General features: G+C 42.5%; 1 protein-coding gene across 1 annotated transcript in view; it reads left to right on the plus strand.

Moving 5' to 3' along the window:
- Positions 1 to 18,362, plus strand: part of Mbd2 (methyl-CpG binding domain protein 2) — a 59,904-nt gene extending 41,542 nt beyond the window's left edge. The window contains 4 exon segments of the mRNA XM_028864716.2: positions 8,484 to 8,574; positions 9,838 to 10,015; positions 14,794 to 14,932; positions 17,890 to 18,362. Of these exon segments, the coding sequence (XP_028720549.2) occupies positions 8,484 to 8,574; positions 9,838 to 10,015; positions 14,794 to 14,920 (396 nt within the window). The 3' untranslated portion in view covers positions 14,921 to 14,932; positions 17,890 to 18,362.
- Positions 18,363 to 19,583: the final 1,221 nt, after the last annotated feature.

A 19,583-nucleotide genomic window follows, 5' to 3' on the forward strand; every position in this document is an offset into this window, starting at 1 on the left:
AGGTTCTGACAGTTTTTGGGTTGTTGGAAACGGGAGGGTATCCCAGGCACCCAAAGGCTGCTAACAATGCACTGGAATTGTCAGAAAGCCGGACTGGGAACCCTGCTTTAGACGCTTGTGGCTCGGGAGGGCTTCACTTTTCAAACTTGCTGATGACTTCAGCACAGGAACTGTCTGTTTCTCTCCTGCCTGCCATTCTGGACACAAGCTCAGCTCTCCTGAGGTTTATCTGAGAGTTTACCATCACTACAGTGTAGAAATAGACAGACTAAAAATAACAAGAAATTACAGTTTGGAGTTGTCTTAACTAAAAGCTGTCTTTGCCATCTACTGGACTTGAGGTAGAACAGGCTTTTGAGCTTCTGGAGGCTTCAGTTCATCCAGACAACTGATAGACTGCTAGGTGAGTCTTAGGAGGTCACAGCAACAGTCACTGCCTGTGCTGCAATCATCAAGAAGTTTGCAAAGCAAAGCCATCCCCAGCCACAAGTGTCTAAAGCAGGGCTTCCCAACTGCTCAGACAGTTACCGTGGAGCTTTAGCAGCATGGCTGGTCAGTACCCTTTGGGACCTATGGCACCGTCCCATTTCCAGCAGCCCCCAAATGTCTTTGCCCAACTCATGTGCCCTAGGCTTTCCCCTTCCTGCTCACATGGCTCTGTAGAGCCATGGCAACGGCCCCTTTCTCTGTCCTTCCACTGTGGCACTACAGGGAGGAAAACTCCGTGGGTCATTTTAGCAGAATTTGGGGAGGGGGAGCTTTTGCTGTATAGTCCGAACAGAATGATTTTCTGTTGTCTTTTTGGAAATTTTGCAGGCTGAAATTATGTTGCAGCATGTCCCGAAGTGCTGCTGCCCAGCACAGATTCACACTTCTTCTTCCCGTTCTATCCAGTGCTGCTCTATACCACTGACTACCAGCTTTGTGTGCAGCTGCAGAGGCCATGTGTTTAGAAGAGCTCCTTATTATAAGGAAGAGCCCTGTGCCTGGTTTGAGGTTGTGCTCTTAGTGCTCTGGAATTCTTAGTCCTTTTTAAATAAGGGGCTCCGTGTTTTCATTTTCTAGTAGCCTTGCACATTGGGTAGTGAATATTGCTTCCCAATATTCCCAACAACACTGAGCCTAGTTGGGAGGCAGTCAGCTTGACTGAGAGGGAAGGGAAGAAGAATTTAAAGATGCTTGAAGTATCAAGAAGTTCCCAGTAGAACTATTGGAAGAGAAGGACAGACTCTTATGAATGTGCTCAGTCTCAATTTTCAGTGCCCTTCAAAACTGATTTTTGTCTTGTTTCTTTCTACCTTCTAATTTTTATTAAAATGACAAATTTAATTTTTGATCCAGGCATACTAGTTAATTTTTGCTATCAGGCATACTGGTCAACTGGTAGTTTCTGTCCTGCATTTGTTCAGGTGTTTAGAAAATCGCATTCAGTTGCTATAACCATTTGAGGTTGTTTTTATTGTTACATTTCATAGGGAAGGAAACAGATGCTTATAGTGGGATAGCTGCTAAATTTATGAAGTAATTGACAAACCAAGGCTTAGACTATAGGTTGGTCCGAGTCTGAGGCCCCCTTCTCCTCACTCTGCCATTCAAAGTTATATATTTGTATTTTCCCAAGTTGACTGTCAAGATGAGGTCCTGAGTAACTATGGAAGGCATTTTTATGCCAAGTGAATTTTTTTTTTTTTCAAGACAGGGTTTCTCTGTGTAGCTTTGTGCCTTTCCTGGAACTCGCTTTGTAGACCAGACTGGCCTTGAACTCACAGAGATCTGCCTGGTTCTGCCTCCCGAGTGCTGGGATGAAAGGTGTGCGCCACCAGCCCAGCCCAAAAGAATTTTTTAACACTAAACAGATAAACACTGATACTTTCCAAATTGTATATACTTGTAGATGTAAATAGTGATGATATGTTTGGTACAGATTTCTTCCGCCATGGTTATGAGAAATAGGTGTTGGTATAGGTAATCTAGAACAGTATTCCTACAGAATAAAATTGGGAGCTCTCAGCCACATATTTGTAGTGAGACACCCTTTCTTTCCACTTGCTGTATGAAGTACTTACTCATATATATTGTCAGCGTCATGTTCCTGGAAATGTTTTCTTAGAGGGAGAGTCTTATTTTGAAATCTCCATCCTCTGAAAATTTTGTTGATTTAGATGATTGGCATTTGTAGATGGGCCCAAGAAAGTTTCTTTGCAGAGACTATAAATAATACTTTAAAAAAATCATGTGACCTAGTCCAAGAACAGTTTGCTGTCTCCCTAAGACTCTATACAAGTTTTAGATAAAAGCCTTACTCACCCTGGCCTCTTTATTCTGCATAAAGAGAAGGCAGACATCAGACATGACTTGCAGAGTGTTTGCCTGTAGGTTCCTTAAGTGGATCCTGTACTTCAAGTGGTTTCAGACTAATTCATTAGCTTTCTTAACAGGTATAAATCTGTCATCCACCTTGGAAGTCACATAGAGAAATCCAAGGCTGTGTGGTCCAGTGGAGGGCTGTTGCTGGAGGGCTTCTCTCCAGATTCCACCAAGCCCTGCAGTCCCACAATCCATGTATAAAATAATCACTCAGACGCTTATATTACTTATAAACTGTATGGCCGTGGCAGGCTTCTTGTTAACTGTTCTTATATCTTAAATTAACCCATTTCTATAAATCTATACCTTGTCACGTAGCTCATGGCTTACTGGCATCTTTATATGCTGCTTGTCCTGGCGGTGGCTGGCAGTGTCTCCCCCTCCTTCTTCCTGTTTCCCCAATTCTCCTCTCTCCTTGTCCTGCCTATACTTCCTGCCTGGTCACTGGCCATCAGTGTTTTATTTATATAGAGCGATATCCACAGCAGAGGGCAGACACTGAGTGCTCTTCCTGCTCTTGTTGTCTGGAGCAGGTCTACTTAGATTTCCTGACCTGGGTGTAATTCTAGATGAATTGCATACTCCTTGTCCAGGCCCTAGAAGCCTCAGGTTCTTTATCTATAAACGGTGCAGCAAAAGGTGACTAAATTCCTGTAATAATGCATTTACCAGAGGGCTGGACTTACGGGTCTCTAAATGGTGGTTGTCACCTGTCGCTGTTGTCCCTGTGCCCCAGAGGTCCTGTGACTGAGTGTAGCTGTGCTGCATAGATAAACTTTGGGTGAGCCCTTTCTTTATACTTAAACAGTCAGTAAACGTTTGACTACTTTAACACATCTTCCTACAGTGAAATAAAATGGCAGGAGACTACTATTGTCCTCTAGACCCTGAGGTGAAGAGGCTGATTCAAGCTTTCTATCCTCAGGCATAGTTGGTGCAGTTGTGGAGTTGCTATTCTCTCACCACAACGTAAACTAGGCTTCTTAGGCCCACATCAGAATCACCTAAGATTCTTAGGAAAACAACCACAACCACAACAACAACAACAACAAAACCGAAATCAATAATTAACTGCTGAAACCCAGCCCTATAGAGCAGAGTTTCTGAGAGTCGGGCGTTAGGATATACATTTAAAATAACCCGCTTTGGCTGCTCTGTGTAAAACTACTAAGGAATGATGGTTACTGCTTAAGCTACTTCTTTGGGTAGGCATTGCTTTCCATTTCTGTTTGCCTATAGAATATTCCTGTGCATTTCCCCAATTCTCTAATGATGAGATTAATGTTGTGTTGCCATCATTACAGTCAGTGGTCTCCCTGGCTTTGTTTATTTTCACTAAACAGAGCTCCTTAGCCAGTACATGAACACCCAGTACCTACCAAACACTGTGCATTGGATGGATGCTCCAAGAACACTTACAGAGCTGGGATTGTTTCTCTGATACCCTTTCCCTGTAAACCACCCCTTTCTGTGCTGCAGCCTGCACAGCTTTGGGACTGACCTGACGGCAACCAGGAATGAAGACACAATAGATAGACACACATATGGGAAAGCTGGGATAGGGGTTGATATGCCCTGATGGAGCCTACAGAGCCTACCAGCTGCCAGAAATTCAGTGTGGTTATCATATACATCTGAATGAGGAGATGGGTGAGTTAATGTTGGTAGGGGGGAGGTCTCTGTGGGGAAGCAGTCTCAGGCTGCAGTCATCTTAGAGGATAAAGCCCTGGTTGATACTTTCAGCACACACTGTCAACACTGGTACCGGGATCAATGGAAGGCCTTGACATTCCCCGAGCCTGCCCTGGGGAAGTCCTTGGCATTCTTATGGTTCTGAGGCATTGGAGATTTTGACATGGCCATGCTCATGCCATCGGTACTTATCCAGTCAGGACTTAGGCTTCCCATGAATCTGACTTTCTCAAAGAGTGTAAATCTCTCCAGAGTATGAGTTAATGCTCTCAGGGTGGTGGACGGGTATAATGATAAACGTTTTAGCAGCTCAGTTTCTGGAGCTCCAGAATTGTGTGTGGTTTTGATTCCTGTTTCTTCATCTTCTTGATGCTCTTCTAAAGACAAGCTAATACAGCCCTCAAAGCACAAGTTAAACTTCAGCAGTTCAAAAGCAAAGATGTTACAGTTGTGTTTGGGATTAGTTTTATTTTCAGTAAACATATTTGGTGGCTGGTCTCATGAAAGAAATGGGTTTTGTGACACACCATCCCGTTTGTCCATTTGGGAAGCCAGGGTAGATAAAGTGCAGGCAGCTGTGCCCGACTAATGCCCTAATATTCGTGTTAAATCAAGACCCGAGAGAAGAGGGCGCAGTGGGGCAGGGGCCTTGTAGTGACCAGAATGCTTCTTCAGCATGGCCCCTTGCTTACCTTTTAGGTGCTTAGTGCTTACAAGTGATGTTTAATCCCATCCGATATTTTTGCCAGTCAGGTGATTTATTTGAAAGGCCATTGCTGAGACCATGGGCAGTAGAAAGTGATGTTCACTTGGGAGCTGTCTGATTTTTTTTAGTGTTCTGAAGTATGACAAGAAGATCTTAGAGACACTCAGCGATTTCCTTGGTAAGGACTAGAAAGGTACTTAATAACTGAAGGTTGAAGGTAATAGTGCATTGATTTTGGGACTTGATTCAATTATTAAATCAATGTTTCTCCTAAGTATTATATTTATTGATCATTTTGTGTCAGAGCAGGCAGCAAAGAGACTAAGTTGAGAAAATCATTGAATTAGGCAGGTAAAATCAGATTTTCATGTTAGAATTGATGACAATGGTAGTGTTTACAAAATGTACTGAGAGAGTCTAGGTAGCCATGGTAAAATGGGGACTCCTGTGATAGTTTTGTTAACTTGAAACAGTCTAGGATCACTGAGGAAGAGAGCCTCCAAGAGTTATCTAAGTCTGGTTGTCTAGATGGTTTTTGTGTACATATCTGTGGAGGATTGCCTTGATTGTGTGCATTGATGTGTGATGTAGCCCACTGTTGGCAGTACCATTCCTTTGGCTTCAGGGTTCTGAAGTACAGTGAGAGTGGAGAAAGGAAGCTAAATCCTGGAGGTCGGCGTGCATTCCTTCTCTCTGTGCTCGTCACTGTGGGTGTGACTAATGCTTCAAGTCTCTGCCTTGACTCTCCCTAACATGAAGAACAGTAACCTGGAATTGTAGGCTAAATAAATCATCTCTCTCTTCAAGTTGCTTTTGTCAGGGTATTTTATCACAGCCCAGAAAGGAAACTAGGTCACCTTACAGATTTGGAAGGACCTGCAATGTCAGTATTACTGTTGTTGAACAGAGATTGACTGAGGAAAACTCCAGACGAACGTCATCTAATCCTAGTAAACATCTGAACTTCATGAAGACCTTGAGAAACATTTAGGCCAGCTGTTCTCAACCTGTGGGTTGTGACCCCTTTGGGGGTTGAACAACTCTTTCATAGGGGTCACATATCAGATATCCTGCATAGCAGATATTTGTATTATGATTAATAACAGTAGCAAAATTACAGTTATTAAGTACGAACAAAAATAAGTTTATGGTTGGAGGTCACCACAACTTGTTGAACTGTGTTAAAGGGTTGCAGCATTAGGAAGGTTGACTGAGGCAAAAGAAGACTTTTCCCCTTCCTACTCTCCCCAAGGAGTGTGAGTTATAAACTGACTGAGGGTAGTGAAAATAGATCCTAGAGTTTGGGGAGCTGCCTCCAGCAATATTATAACCTGATAAAAACAAGAGCCATGGACCAGTGTTTTAATCCAATATTTTGCTTGATTTTCTTCTGACTTTTTGTATAATTTTCTTTATGATTAATAAAAAGTTCAAAATAAAATGTAATAAGTTCAAAATTATCTTTTAGTATCTGGACTTGGAATTTTAGGTATAAAATATTGGCAATCATAACCACCCATAATTCCATACTTTTATTTTTTGGTACTCTTGTTTTATTTTTACAAATTAAGTTGTCGAGTCATTTCTTTCTCATGAGATTGGTTCTAGGACCATCTACTGATATCCAGGTCCATAAACTGCTCAAGTCTTCTGTGTTTGTGTAAGATTATACCATGTAAGATGGTGTAATGCCAGCATCTTAGCCTTCCACATTTCCTCTATCCTTTAGCTTGTACCATAATTACTTCTAACAGCTAATGTGATGTGAATGCTGAGTAAATTGTTATTATATTTTAGTGTTTAGAGAATAATTTCAAGGGGGAAAAGTTTACACATGTCTAGTACATAGGTAGTTTTCTGTAGTGAGTTGACCAGTGAATATGAACTGGCAAAACATATGTATGTAACATACACGTACATATCTTTGGGTTCTACACATATATTTTTATGTGTGTGTTTATATGTGTGCCAGGGGACAACCTCCGCTGTTACCCCCATGAATGCCATCCACCCCCTTTGAGACAGATTCTCTTAATGGCATGTCTCACCAACTGGGCTGACTGGCTGGCTTGACAGCAAGCCCCAGGGATCTGCCTCTCCCTCTCCAGTGCTGGGATTACAGTCCTGTGCTACCATGCTTGGAATTTTCACTTGGATTCTGGAGATGGGACTCAGGTCCTCATTATTGAAAGACAAACACTTTACTGACAGTTGTCTTCCCAGCTCTAAATTCTGCATATATTAATGAGAAATATAACTGGATCTTATTTCCTTTAATTATTAAAAATAATAGCTGTGGTATTCCAAACAAAGATAACATTTTCATACCAAGGAGTAACTAGAATGCAGAAAGGATTTTTCGGGATGGTTATGATAATCATCATACTTTCACTGAATTCTTCCATCTTCCTAGTATATAGTTCCATCTTCCTAGTATTGACTGACTCTTAATTGGCTACATTTTCTACTTCTACTGAGAATATTACTTGTAGAAAGATGTAAGACCCGTAACTATATAACTATACAAAAGGTCTTTAAGGCACTCTGTTGGAGGTTACTCTTGGTGCCCGTTTTGAGGTTATTATAAACACAACATAATATTATTCTGCCATAAGGAGTTTATATTGCTGTATCTTCTCATTTGTCTGATGGGTGGTTATCTGATGACTTTACATATTAAGCTCCCCAAGGCCCCCAAAGTAGCCAGATCTTGCTCAAAGTAAATATAGTAGGTTTTATGATTGCTGTATGATAGGTACTTGACGTATATTACCTTATTTACTCTCTACAGTAATCTTGTGTCATAGCCATTGCTTCCGTATCTGTAAAATGGAATTAAAGCTTTTGAAGAAGTAAAGCATGGCCAAGGAAGGAAGAGAGTCCTATAGAATTCCTTGTTTTTTTTTTCATGTCTGCAGTAAATATGATGGGGATTTAAAAAGAAGCAGGATAAGGACCATTGTGGATTATGCATCCATAAGACATGCATAATGTGTGTGAGGAACTCAGAGAATATGCTGCATGGATGGACACATTCAGTGAGACATAAGAGTAAAATCCAAACAGTCTATAGAGTAAAAGTATGCTGTTGTGTTTGAAAAGATATTGTCTACCCCAGTAGATCCCTGGGGCAGGGAGAGCCTTGAGTGCTCACTAACACCAGAACTGGGACTACTGGGTGATTAAGTGACCCAGGGACCTGTGTAACAGGGAGAAAGTGATTCATGACTGCTATGAAGATGTTTTGCAAAAATTTCTATCAATAATAAGTATAGTATTGACTCCCCTAAATTGTACTGAAAGGCTAACCATATAAATGTCTTAGAAAAATCATGTTTCCCCAAAGATATTGGATATAATTATTTGTTTTCTTTCTCTGACAAATTTTAACATTGGCATTGTGTGATAAATGAATTTTTAAAAATTCAAATTATTACATTATTTTGAGGATACCTTATGAGCAATTATATTATATAGCTTTATAACCCACAACAGCCTATAATATTGTAGCAATTGAGTTCACATAATCAGAACAACACTTTTTGAGTAATTTCATCTGAAGGAGTTAGGATGTGTTGAAAAATTCTTGTTTGAAGTTTCATTTAGCTTGCTGTAAGGGGAAAAAAATCAGAAAACCATAGGAAACTACAGAAATGACTTATATTGCATTGTTCAGCAGCGGGGAATGTGTCTACTAACTGGTATTTTTGCCTTACAGCTTTTCTGGGAGAAGAGGCTGCAAGGACTTAGTGCATCGGATGTAACAGAACAAATTATAAAAACCATGGAACTACCCAAAGGCCTTCAAGGTACTGTCTAAGTTTAGTTGAATAAATATTGATTAAGTACTTACTGTGTGCCAGGCACTGTAATTAGGTACTGTGCATCAATCCACAGTTGACCTGTAGCAGCAGGCCTTTGCTTTGGGGGACCATGTACTTTGCTGGATGACATGCCTCTTGTGTTATAAACTGAGGGAAAACACACATGACAAGTGTGTCCTAGGGATGCTTGTGTATTGTATGTCACCTAGCATTTCTTTTTCTTCCGTGTGAAATGTTTGGCTCCAGGTCACCTTGTCATCTCCTTTAACCCATGTGCTGATTTTAGCACTAACTACAGATGAGCAAAGTGTTTCCCAAGTGTCCTGCTTCCCAAGTAGCAGCATCTCACCCTAGCATTTTCTTTCTCTTATCTTCTTACACTAAAAGAACAACTCCAAGATCTCCTGTAACTCTGCTGTGTGGGTTACAGTAGGAATACATACTTTGGCCCACGATATTGCCTAGTGATTCTGGGGTAGGGGACTCAGTGGCCATTCTACTTGTCATTTCATAGGGTTATGCCTCATTCAAGGGTTTTGCATTATTTTTTCAGGGACTAGAATTTCAGTCCTCAATCTTGACTTAGCATCGATTTCTCAAAAATCTTCCAAATGTACAGTTGTACTGTTATGTCTTACTTGTATTTTCTTAGAAATTATTATTTTAAATAAGTTCAGAACTTTTGATCAGTTCACTTAAATTTTGCTATGGTGAGAGGCCCATATAAGCATGAGGTATGCACTTATTCTAGGAATCTAAATTTTTTTTTGTCATTTGAAAAAGATGATTAAGTTTTGGATATGCCATGCTTGCATTGACATTCCCTGAAGTTTCAGAATAAAGATGATAAGAATAGAGATACTCCTGGAAATTGATATTAAAAGCTATAGGAAGAAATTGATCCAGGCTATGTTAATAGGGATACTTGAGCATAGCATGGTGATCTTATAGGGATCTTAGATTGTTTAAGTAGTTGGCCCTTCTTGAGAAAATGGACATAACTTTTCAAAAGTTGAGGGCCTTAAGAAATGTATTTTCAAGTTGAAGTTTTGTTTGAAGGTCACTGTTTGGTGTCGGTCCTTTGGTACATAGTAGCTATTATTGGTATGTATTGTTCTTTGTCGCTTGGCCGGGGTCAGGTTTGCCTGTGTGACCCTAAGTGAGCATGAGGACACTGGCTGTTAGGCAGTGGCCGGCCCACTGGCCCAGGAGCGCTTCTCTTCCAGCAGTGTGGCTTTCTCATTGCAGGAGTCGGCCCGGGTAGTAACGATGAGACCCTTCTGTCTGCCGTGGCCAGTGCTCTGCACACAAGCTCTGCACCAATCACAGGGCAAGTCTCTGCGGCCGTGGAAAAGAACCCTGCTGTCTGGCTTAACACATCTCAACCCCTCTGCAAAGCTTTCATTGTCACAGATGAAGACATTAGGTAAGGCATTTTACCATGACTTCAACCACCTCGGTTTTGCCTGTAGATACTTTTTATAAAAGCCTTACATTCCGTGTCACAGCTAGTACAGTTGATCAACCTGTATTCAAAACTTAAAACTAAGTTCAACATCTGAAGCCTTTTGAGGTCTGATATGACACCATAAATGAACAGCTTGATGCCGTACAACTTTGCTTTATGTGCCATGGATGTTATTACCCTTACACCAGGTGTATAAAGTGTATGTGACGTGGAAGTGAATTCTGTGTCCAGCCTTAAGTCCCATACCCAAGATATCTCTGTGTGTATGTAAATCCTCTCCCCCCCCTAAAAAAAAAAGAAAGAATTTTCTTTTGGCTCCAAGCCTTTTAGATTAAAAAAAAAATTCCTAATCTATAAGTGATGAATCTATCAGAAATCATAGTTTGGGTTTTACAGAGAGTGTTGGCTAGCTTTATGCTAACTTAACACAAGGTAGAGTCATCTGAAAAGGGGGAATCTCAATTCAGAAAATGCTTTTGTTAAGATCAGCTGTAGGTAACCATGTAGGGCAGTGACTGACGTGAGAGGGCCCAGCTCACTGTGGGCAGTGCCAGCCGTGGGCTGGTGGTCCTGGGTTCTATAAGAAAGCAGGCTGAGCAAGCCATGGGGAGCAAGCCAGTAAGCAGCATCCCTCCGTGGCTTCTGCATCAGCTCCTGCCTCCAGGTTCCTGCCCTGTTGAGTTCCTGCCCTGACTTCCTTCAGTGATGAACTGTGATATGAAAGTGCATAAATAAACCCTTTTATCCTCAGGTTGCTTTTGGTCATGATGTTTCATCACAGCAATAGAAACCCAGACTAAGACACAGAGCTTTTCTGAAATGAATGGAAAGTGATAAAGATCTTTGTAAGGAAAATATCCCTGAAAATAGGCTTTGTATCAGAGTGACCATCACAAGAATGTCATCAGCACATTAGTCATGTTCTCAAGGCAGCAGTTTTACAGTTGGTGCCTCTGGAGTTCGACTCTAATGAGCTCCTTTCATCCATCAGTCCTTTTATGCAGTTTCTTTTTAGTTTTGAGTTGCCTCTTGTAGTGCTCGAAATTGAAAACCAGGACTCTAGCATTCAAGGCATGTATTCTATTCCCAAACCCCACCATTTCCTTGTTCCCCAGGCCTTTGTGATTCTTTGTGCACTGGTTTGTCTGCAAACCAGCTTTTCTTTAAAGAGGTGTAGGTAGCCTTGCTGCTATAAGGCTCAGCTGCATTTTAAAGTTCGGTTTAGTTATCATGAGTATATTTATTTCATTCAAGCTCAGTGTAGAGGTTTACTTACATTTGCTTTATTGTTACATGAAAAGATTTAAATTGTTTCAGAGACACACACCCATCCATGCACACACACATAAATATGCATGCACCCCCCCCCCCAAGATTCCGCACATGCACATATATGTACACACAATACTCAAACAGTAGAGCTAGATGGGAAGCAAATGAGCAAGACAGAGCAAAGAGGTAAACAGAGTCAGGAATACAAGAGGACATAGTTACATCTATAAATAGCTTTCATTCTTTCTAAGGCTGGGCCACAAAGCAGGTGGTTAGCAACAACAGAAAAAGGAAAATCTGGTTTGGATTGGTAGCACCCTAAAGTAGAAGCAAACTATTATTTCAGAGAAGCAACATGGTGAATAGTGAGATCCCAAGGAAATTACTTTCTGGGACTTTTGAACTTTGGTACCATAACTTTGTAGTGATGATAATAATTCCTCAGTATATTGTGGGTTTTTTTTTTTTTTTGGAGAAACTTGGCAGTATATATGTGTTCTTCACTGTTTCTGTTTGAATCTAAGTCAGTTTTCCTGGACTATCATTCCTAGACAAAACCAGCAGATGGCAGTTTGGAATCATCCAATTTAAAATAGTTTTCTGTTTGTATTTGTTTCCATGTAAATCTAAAAAAGATTGATATGGAAATGTTCCTAAGTGTATGAGTCTAGCTAGGTTTATAATTGGAAAACCATTCTTGGGCTTTAAAGTAATCTCTTGAAATGATAGAAAACAGCTCAAGGTTGTATTCGTGTGCTTTGGTTTCCTGAAATTTGCAATCAACTTTATTTTTGAAGAATTTTAAAAAACAAAATATAAAAATCAAAGCAAGAGATGAGGCTGTTCTATGGATCATGTGACCTCGTGGAAGATAATCACGCGGGGAACGAGGTTTTTTCCTCCTTGGTATGAACACTGCGAGCGTGAACAGGATTTTCACCAAGTTGTTAAGGGTTTGGACTGGGGTCCTGGGAATGCCGATGGCTTCAGAGCTAGACCTTTTTATAGTAGGGTCTTAAAACCCTATTGGGGTTTGGCTTACGTGTCTAACAGTCATCTGACGTAGCTGGTGTAGCAGGAACCCTTAAGCAGCTTTCCCTGTTGAATTGGCACAGCTTCAGGAGAAGAATGGCTGCTCTTCCTCTAACTGCAGCCAGCTTTGCTTCTGCACAGCTTCTGCGGAAGATCTCACTCGTGCTCGGGGCCTGCCAACCCTCCCTGTTGTTCTAGCTGTAGAGGCTGTGCTTTCTGGGTGAGCTGGTGGCTAAAAATCTCAGCATTAAGTGTATCTCCTCAGCATCCCTGGTAATATTTTCAGTCACAGGGGTAATTGTTTTCTGATACTTAGTAACATTCTCTTGAATCAAAGCTTACGTCATTTACAAGCTCACAGTCCTGTGATTGGACAGCCTGGGCTCTGCTCAGCCTCACTAGGCCGAGGTCAGTGCTGTGTGGACCATCTTCCCTTCGGGAGCATGGGAGTCTTTGAAGTTCAGACATTTATGTGAAGTTCAGCGTGTTCTGCAGGGCCGAGACCCTGTTCAGTTGTTGACTGCTGAGCAAGGGCTGCTCTACCTTACCGGCGCCCTGCGGTTCTCCACTGCTTGCTTCTCTGTGTGCCCGCACAGTTTTCTTTCAGGACACTTCTTATTGGGTTAGGTTCACTAGATTCAGCTTTCCTGTGATTAATTAATGAGTCTGTGATTAATAATCAATTATAGAGTGATATCTCACCATATCCACAGTTGTCACCCACCCTCCTGGGAGAAGTTACCCAAGCAGTATACATATGTGGGCTGTGGGGGGGGCTCTTGGAGAGCATCATAGAATACTGCCTACCCCCACAGCAAGCCCGTTTGCTGCATAAAGGCAGGAAATCATGTTCAAAGTCAAAGAAACTTGGTGACATACATTAGAGCTCAGGAGACTTGTCACAGATGCAGCGGGCCCCACCCCTGCCTTCCTTGGTGGGTCAGTCTGGCATCTGTGCCTCACCTGCTCCGTCTTTAGGGGGAGACTGCTAATGTGACGGAGATGTCGCTTGGCAAAAGTTTTAAGTCCCTGGGCCAGAGAGGAGACAAAGTGTAAGAAATAAACAAATGTCCTCTTCTGGACCCTGCTCCGTCACCCGAGCACCTGTTGCACTCCAGTTCCATCTAATGTGAAGAAACCGTAAAGGTCAGCTTACCCTACACTGCCTTCCTCCTGCCTGCCCGGTCGGAAACTTCACTCTGGAAGGCTGCTCTTAGTAATCCTGTGTGCCAATTCTCTTAATAAGGAAATGGAAAGCGTTTTCATGACTGAAAGGTGCATGTTACCTTCCTTACCTTGGTTGGATGTGGTGTCCTTCAGCCCTGGGTTTGAGAACAAAGGGGACTCCACAGCTGGCTAATCCCCCAGGGATCTGATGTTCCTCCAGACATGTTCCTCTCCTGTCCGCCATCCAGGTGTGTGCACTGCTGCCCTCTGTCTGCCTTACAGAAGGAAACGTCTGACCATCCTTTGTCCTATCACACAGTGTGGAGCCAGCCCACTGACCTCTTCCTCTTCCTCGCCCTCTTTATTTCTCGCTCTGGCCTACTTGTTTGCTCCTGGATGTCCGTTTCCTCCTTCCTCGGGGAGTTGCTCTCACTGTCCCCTGACTCCATAGCGCTACAGAACATTTTAGTAGCCTCTCTCGCTCTCTCTTTTTTTTTGTTATTTTGTCTTTTTTTTTTCAGCTGAGGACCGAACTCAGGGCCTTGCGCTTGCTAGGCAAACACTCTACCACTGAGCTACATCCCCACCCCAGTAGTAGCCTCTTTATCCTGGCTTTTGTTTGTCATCTAATAGTTTAGGGCCTTTCTTTAGGATGTGGAACTATTGTTACTTTTGAGGTCACCTTGCAGTCACCAAGCTAGAGAAGTTCATAACAACGGTCTTGGCCTTCTAGGCTCATCTCAGGAGGAAAGATGCTCTTTGGTCTCTGTCCCCAGTCATGGCCTTCAGTAGCCCTGGCTCTTCCATGTGGAGCTGGCTTCCCAGGCCTGCACTCTACTGACCCAGCCATAGGATGTCCGAGCGAGCCCGGCCTGCTGGCTCTAGCATGTCTCTGTTGTCCTTCACCTAGTACTTGTCCTCCCTTCCTTTCCCATGTTCTCTCCCCTCACAGCTTCACGGCCAAGGTATTTCTCCTTTGTTTTTAAGTTGTCTTCACCCACTTGAAATCCGTGAAGTTGAGGAAAAGGCCGCTGAAGTTCATCTCTTCCTCCAGAATCTCCTGAGATTCCTCCAGAATCTCCGGAGATGAGAGAGAACCACCCTTGAGAAGGTGGAATTTGCTTGCAGTGTTGGTTTGTGTGTATAGAGGCGGCACTTGAGCAGTCTGAGGAAGCGAGCTTTTCTAAGTGATGGCGGGCACTCAGGGTAGTTTCATTTTTATTACTTACCAAATTTTCAGTTTCATTTCCTTCTGATTTTGAAAGGAAACAGGAAGAGCGAGTTCAACAAGTACGCAAGAAGTTGGAAGAAGCACTGATGGCAGACATCCTGTCCCGGGCTGCTGACACAGAGGAGATAGACATTGATATGGACAGTGGAGATGACGCTTAAGAATATGATCAGGTAAGCAAACCCCAGACGCAGAGACAGGCAGAGGGAAGGTGTTCGCGTTCATATTGGTGTCCCTTTGTGTACTCAGTACTCAGTGATGTCGTTGTCCCTTCATGGGTCCTTCCCATGCCTCCCTCTGGATTTAAGGACCCGTAAGTTATTGTATCTGTCCTCATTCTGTGAGGACATTCTTGCTAGAAGGGATCTTTGTCCTGCTTCATATGGTTTTAATCAATGGTGAAAAAAATGTCTATGATGTCCTGAGAGAAAGCAGAGGAAAGAGAAACGGACTCTTGGGTTCAGAAGGATGGCTGGCCCTCATTCGCCTTCTGAGGGATGCCATGCCCTCCTTAGAATTATAGCAGGAAGATAAGCAAAATCTTCCCTGTTAGTAGATTCTCCGTACCGCACATTAGACAGACGGAACAGGAAGAACATTGACAAGTCTAACATGAATTTATTTAAAGATGCACATGTGGGCTTTGTTTATGTGTGTGTTCTGTTTTGTTGAGTACTCACACTCTGTGGCTTTGATGTGTCATCTTGCTTCCCAGCCTCTGTCTTGTGTTTTGGCAAGATCTGTTTTAATTTCTGCCACCCTATGCCAATGACTTGTTCCCTCTGAAACAGAATCTCCAAGGGAGAGACAACAGAGCAGAGCATGTTGCGAAGGGTCGGCAAAGCCGTTCTGAGGAAGGAACGTTTACCTTGGTCCTGAAAGACGAGCAGAATTGAGTCAAGCAGAGCATGGGTAGAAAGTGGTTTATTAGAAGGGTTAACAGAGAGAAGGTTGGTTTCTTCAGAGAGAAGATGAGAGATTGGACTGTAGAGTGCCTGTTCCTTAGGGAGCAGGGGAAGTGTGTGGGCAGCAGGCCTAATCTGGAAGGCCTGGGAGTCACGGTGCAGGACTTCTTGGAGAAGGCGTGACCATATTTGCTTATTTGGCTTGGAGTAGAGAAAGCTTAGCGGCAGGGAGACCCATTGAGATGTTGCTGTGGTAGTCTAGTAAGGGACAGTGGTGGCTTTCTGAAGGTGATGGGAGAGGTGAGCAGGAAAGGGTGGATCTGAGACATGTCTGGTGGGAGAATCAGCCTGACTGGTGGCTGATCGGAAGTGAGCTTGAGGCAGTGGAGGGAAGAACTGGGTTTCCACTGGAGTTGCTGACTGGGAGTCATGTTTGCTAGAGGAGCAGAGCTCAGGGAGGGAGGTGAGAGAAGGTGGCTTCAATTGTTGACATCTGTGACATCGTCTGCTGTTGACATGGCTGGGGAGAGCAACATCCGGTCCCGGAATTTCCTGACTTGCATGTAGTTCAGATCCAGTTCAGTGCAATTCTCAGTATTCTGTTTCCTGACTGGGGGAACCTGGTTCAGTCCTAGTTTAAACCTTTTATTTACTCATTGAGGACAGGAAGGAAGACACTGTGTGGCCGTTTTGCACTTCGTTTTCCAAGCTGAAAGGTTGCACTGTAGGAATCTGATGGGGTCATTCGGTATGTGTTAAATCTCCCAGAGAGAGAGAGAGATCTGGAGCATGTTCCTGTGGTCTGAAATCCAATCCACAGTGTCTGAGGAGCCAGGGAGGGGGTCTGTCTGCATGGCTGTTGCTCACATGCAGTACTCGGTGCCATTGTGTCAAGATGTAATCTGAGATGGCACATCTCTCCTGTCAGTCTGGTTCTGGTTTGTTTTGTTTTCTTCTCTTCCGGAGTTTACTCCTGAAGTCAGCACGGGCATCAGGAGCCTGGTAGTTAAGACTTAAGGAGACCTTTGCTTCCTTGGTGGTTGCCTTCTAGGTTGCTCTGCAGGCAACACTCAGATAGCTCACATTAGCAAGCAGGTGTTAAGGCACCCTCCATGGACAGGAGCTGGCCCCTGCTCATGGCCTTGCACAGTGTGCATCTCACTAGTAACAAACTGACTGTTGAGAAATGATTGAATTTTAATAATTCTTTTAAAAAAATCACCATTATTTTTATATGTTCAATAAGCATAGACTTATGCATATTATATTCTAACCTGAAGAAGACATTGTTAGATCAGGCCATTAGACTTGTAGCTAGTAGAAAACTTAGAATACTTCTTAAGCATTAAAATTACATTCACGTGACCTACTGGTTTAGCCTATATGCATGTAAAGTCCGGGAGCATGATTACACAGCCTGATTAGACGTTTATCCTTATGTGTAGAAGAGGCTGGGCTCTAGCTTATAGGTAGATAACAGGTGGGGCTGGCCAGCTTCCCATGGCTCATAGCAGGCGGAGTCTTCTGAGATTCGGTTTCCTTGGCACGCCAGCCTCCTCATGTTCGTGCTCTTTCTAATATTCTGTATATGCAAGAATGATGCACATTTGTTTATTTAGGTTATTTATCTAGTTAAGAAACGTGCCAAGATCTTCTATATGACATAAACTTGACACTTACAGATAAGTACCCAGGCTATCAAGCATTTTAGGAATGATCACGAAAAGGAAATAGTGACAAAAACAAATGTGTTGAAACGTGCAGCTGAGAATGAACTGTATTAGACACCAATTGTTCAGTTTCAGTTGCACAGTGATGTCTCACTCTGGTAATCAGGAGAAGCCTCAAGCACATCTACAGATGCCGTGAAGTACAAGAAACCATTATTATGTAGAATTGTCTCAAAAATATGTTTGGGTTTGGCTGTTGTCTGTTAGGATATTTTATTTATATGCCCCATGAGTTTCCTTTTTATGCTGTTTTAGCTAATTGTAGACCAGAAATATTGTATAAGCAATAGTATATATGATTCTTTGATAGTGAACTGGGTATTAAAAGGTCGTCAGAATGACATACCAGAGTTTAAAGGATCCAGTGACTTACAGTGTTCAGCCATCCCCATCCAGTCCTGGAGCTCAGTGTTCTCCCAGGACTGTGAAGATGGGATTCTTAGTGAGTCTTACTGACCTTTCATCTGAGAAGTCATTGTTCTTCTGTCTTCACAGGTAACTTTCGACTGACCTTCCCCAAGAGCAAATTGCTAGAAACGGAATTAAAACATTTCCACCGGGTTTTGCCTGTAAGACAAAAGTGTACCTGAGCACATAGAGCTTTTTACTAGCACTAACCAATGCCTTTCTAGATGTATTTTTGATGTATATATCTATTATTCCAAATGATGTTTATTTTGAGTCCTAGGACTTAAAATTAGTCTTTTATAATATCAAGCAGGACCCTTAAAATGAAGTGGAGCTTCTGATGCCAGGTGCAATCTACTGGAAATGTAGCACTTACGTGAGATATTTGTTTCCCCCACAGTTTTAATATAAACAGATCAAGAGTACCAAATACGTTTCCCCACTAAAGATTATTATGACTTCACTGTATATAAACAGATTTTTATACTTTATTGAAAGAAGATACCTGTACATTCTTTCATCGTCACTGTAAAGACAAATAAATGATTATATTCACAGACTGATTGGAACTTCTTCTGTTAAAGAACACACACAGTAATAGCCCTTGGATACCATTCCTGATCCATGTTCAACTTTGACCCTGGGCCTTAGCTTGGAAATGGAGGTGGTGGGAAGTAGCTGGTGCATTGCAGTATGCCTGCAGACTTCTCTTCATAGGGTTGTCTCATAGAAGCTTCACATTGCCTCTGCCATTCAGTTTTCTCCTCTTGCCTGGGACTAGTCCTTTGGATAGTGCTATAAAAGTCAGGCTCTTTCTTCCCTGTGACATGACTTAGGTATGTATACAAGGCCCCTATCTAGGTAGGTGCTGCCCGAAGCTATGCTTGCTCTTCCTGGGATATTTCCCCTTTCTAATATCCACTAGCTCACTAAGTCTATAGAGCACTTCAGAGCCTTTACCACCGTGAGGCAGCCTCTAAGAAGTGGTTTTATGAGCCAGAGTGTGATGCTTTACTAATCAGTATCTGACCAAAGTATTAATTTTTCTCTTCTATTAGAAGCCTAACTTTATTACCATTGAAATAGCTTGGTATTTATTTATTAAAACTGGCATTAAATTATTCAGTGAGTTTTGTAAATTAAAACATGCTTAAGTTGATCTGAGCCAAAGACAAGAGGGAGTGGCTATAAGGAAATTATGAAAAATGGAGCCCAAATAATGTTGCTTCATAGGGACAGTTGATGCATTTATGTACTGGACCTGTGCTGTATTCATGTTCATTTTAAATGAGCACACATGCTAAGCATACACGAGTCTCTACATTCAGGTCCCAGCACCAAAAACAAAAACAAAAACAAAACAAAGAAAAACAAAACAAAAAAGAACAAAATAAAATTAGACCCAAAGGAAGTAGTGTGACCAAGGCTGTGACCATGTCCTTATCCGTGTCACCTGTACCCTTCATCACCAGGACCTCCAGCACGCTTTTCAGGGAAGGAGGGAGCAGCAGGACTGTCAGAGCTGTGCGCCTAGCTGAGTCTGGGTTGCTCTGCATTTTGAAGTTTATTGCCAAACTGTAACAATACTTCCCGGAATTTCTGATTTTATTAAATGTTTATGTCTGCACCTTAGGCCCCCAGTTTTCTTGAAACATCCCTGCTGGTAGACGAATGGGCAGACTTGCAGGCTCCAGGAGGATTGCAGCCAGAGGATCCCTGCTAGGGGCCATCAGAGTGACTCAGGCTAAGTGTCTTGGAGTTAACCTTGATATCTCTTCAAG

Source organism: Peromyscus leucopus, chromosome 19 (genome assembly GCF_004664715.2).
Source record: "Peromyscus leucopus breed LL Stock chromosome 19, UCI_PerLeu_2.1, whole genome shotgun sequence".
Classification (NCBI taxonomy): domain Eukaryota; kingdom Metazoa; phylum Chordata; class Mammalia; order Rodentia; family Cricetidae; genus Peromyscus; species Peromyscus leucopus.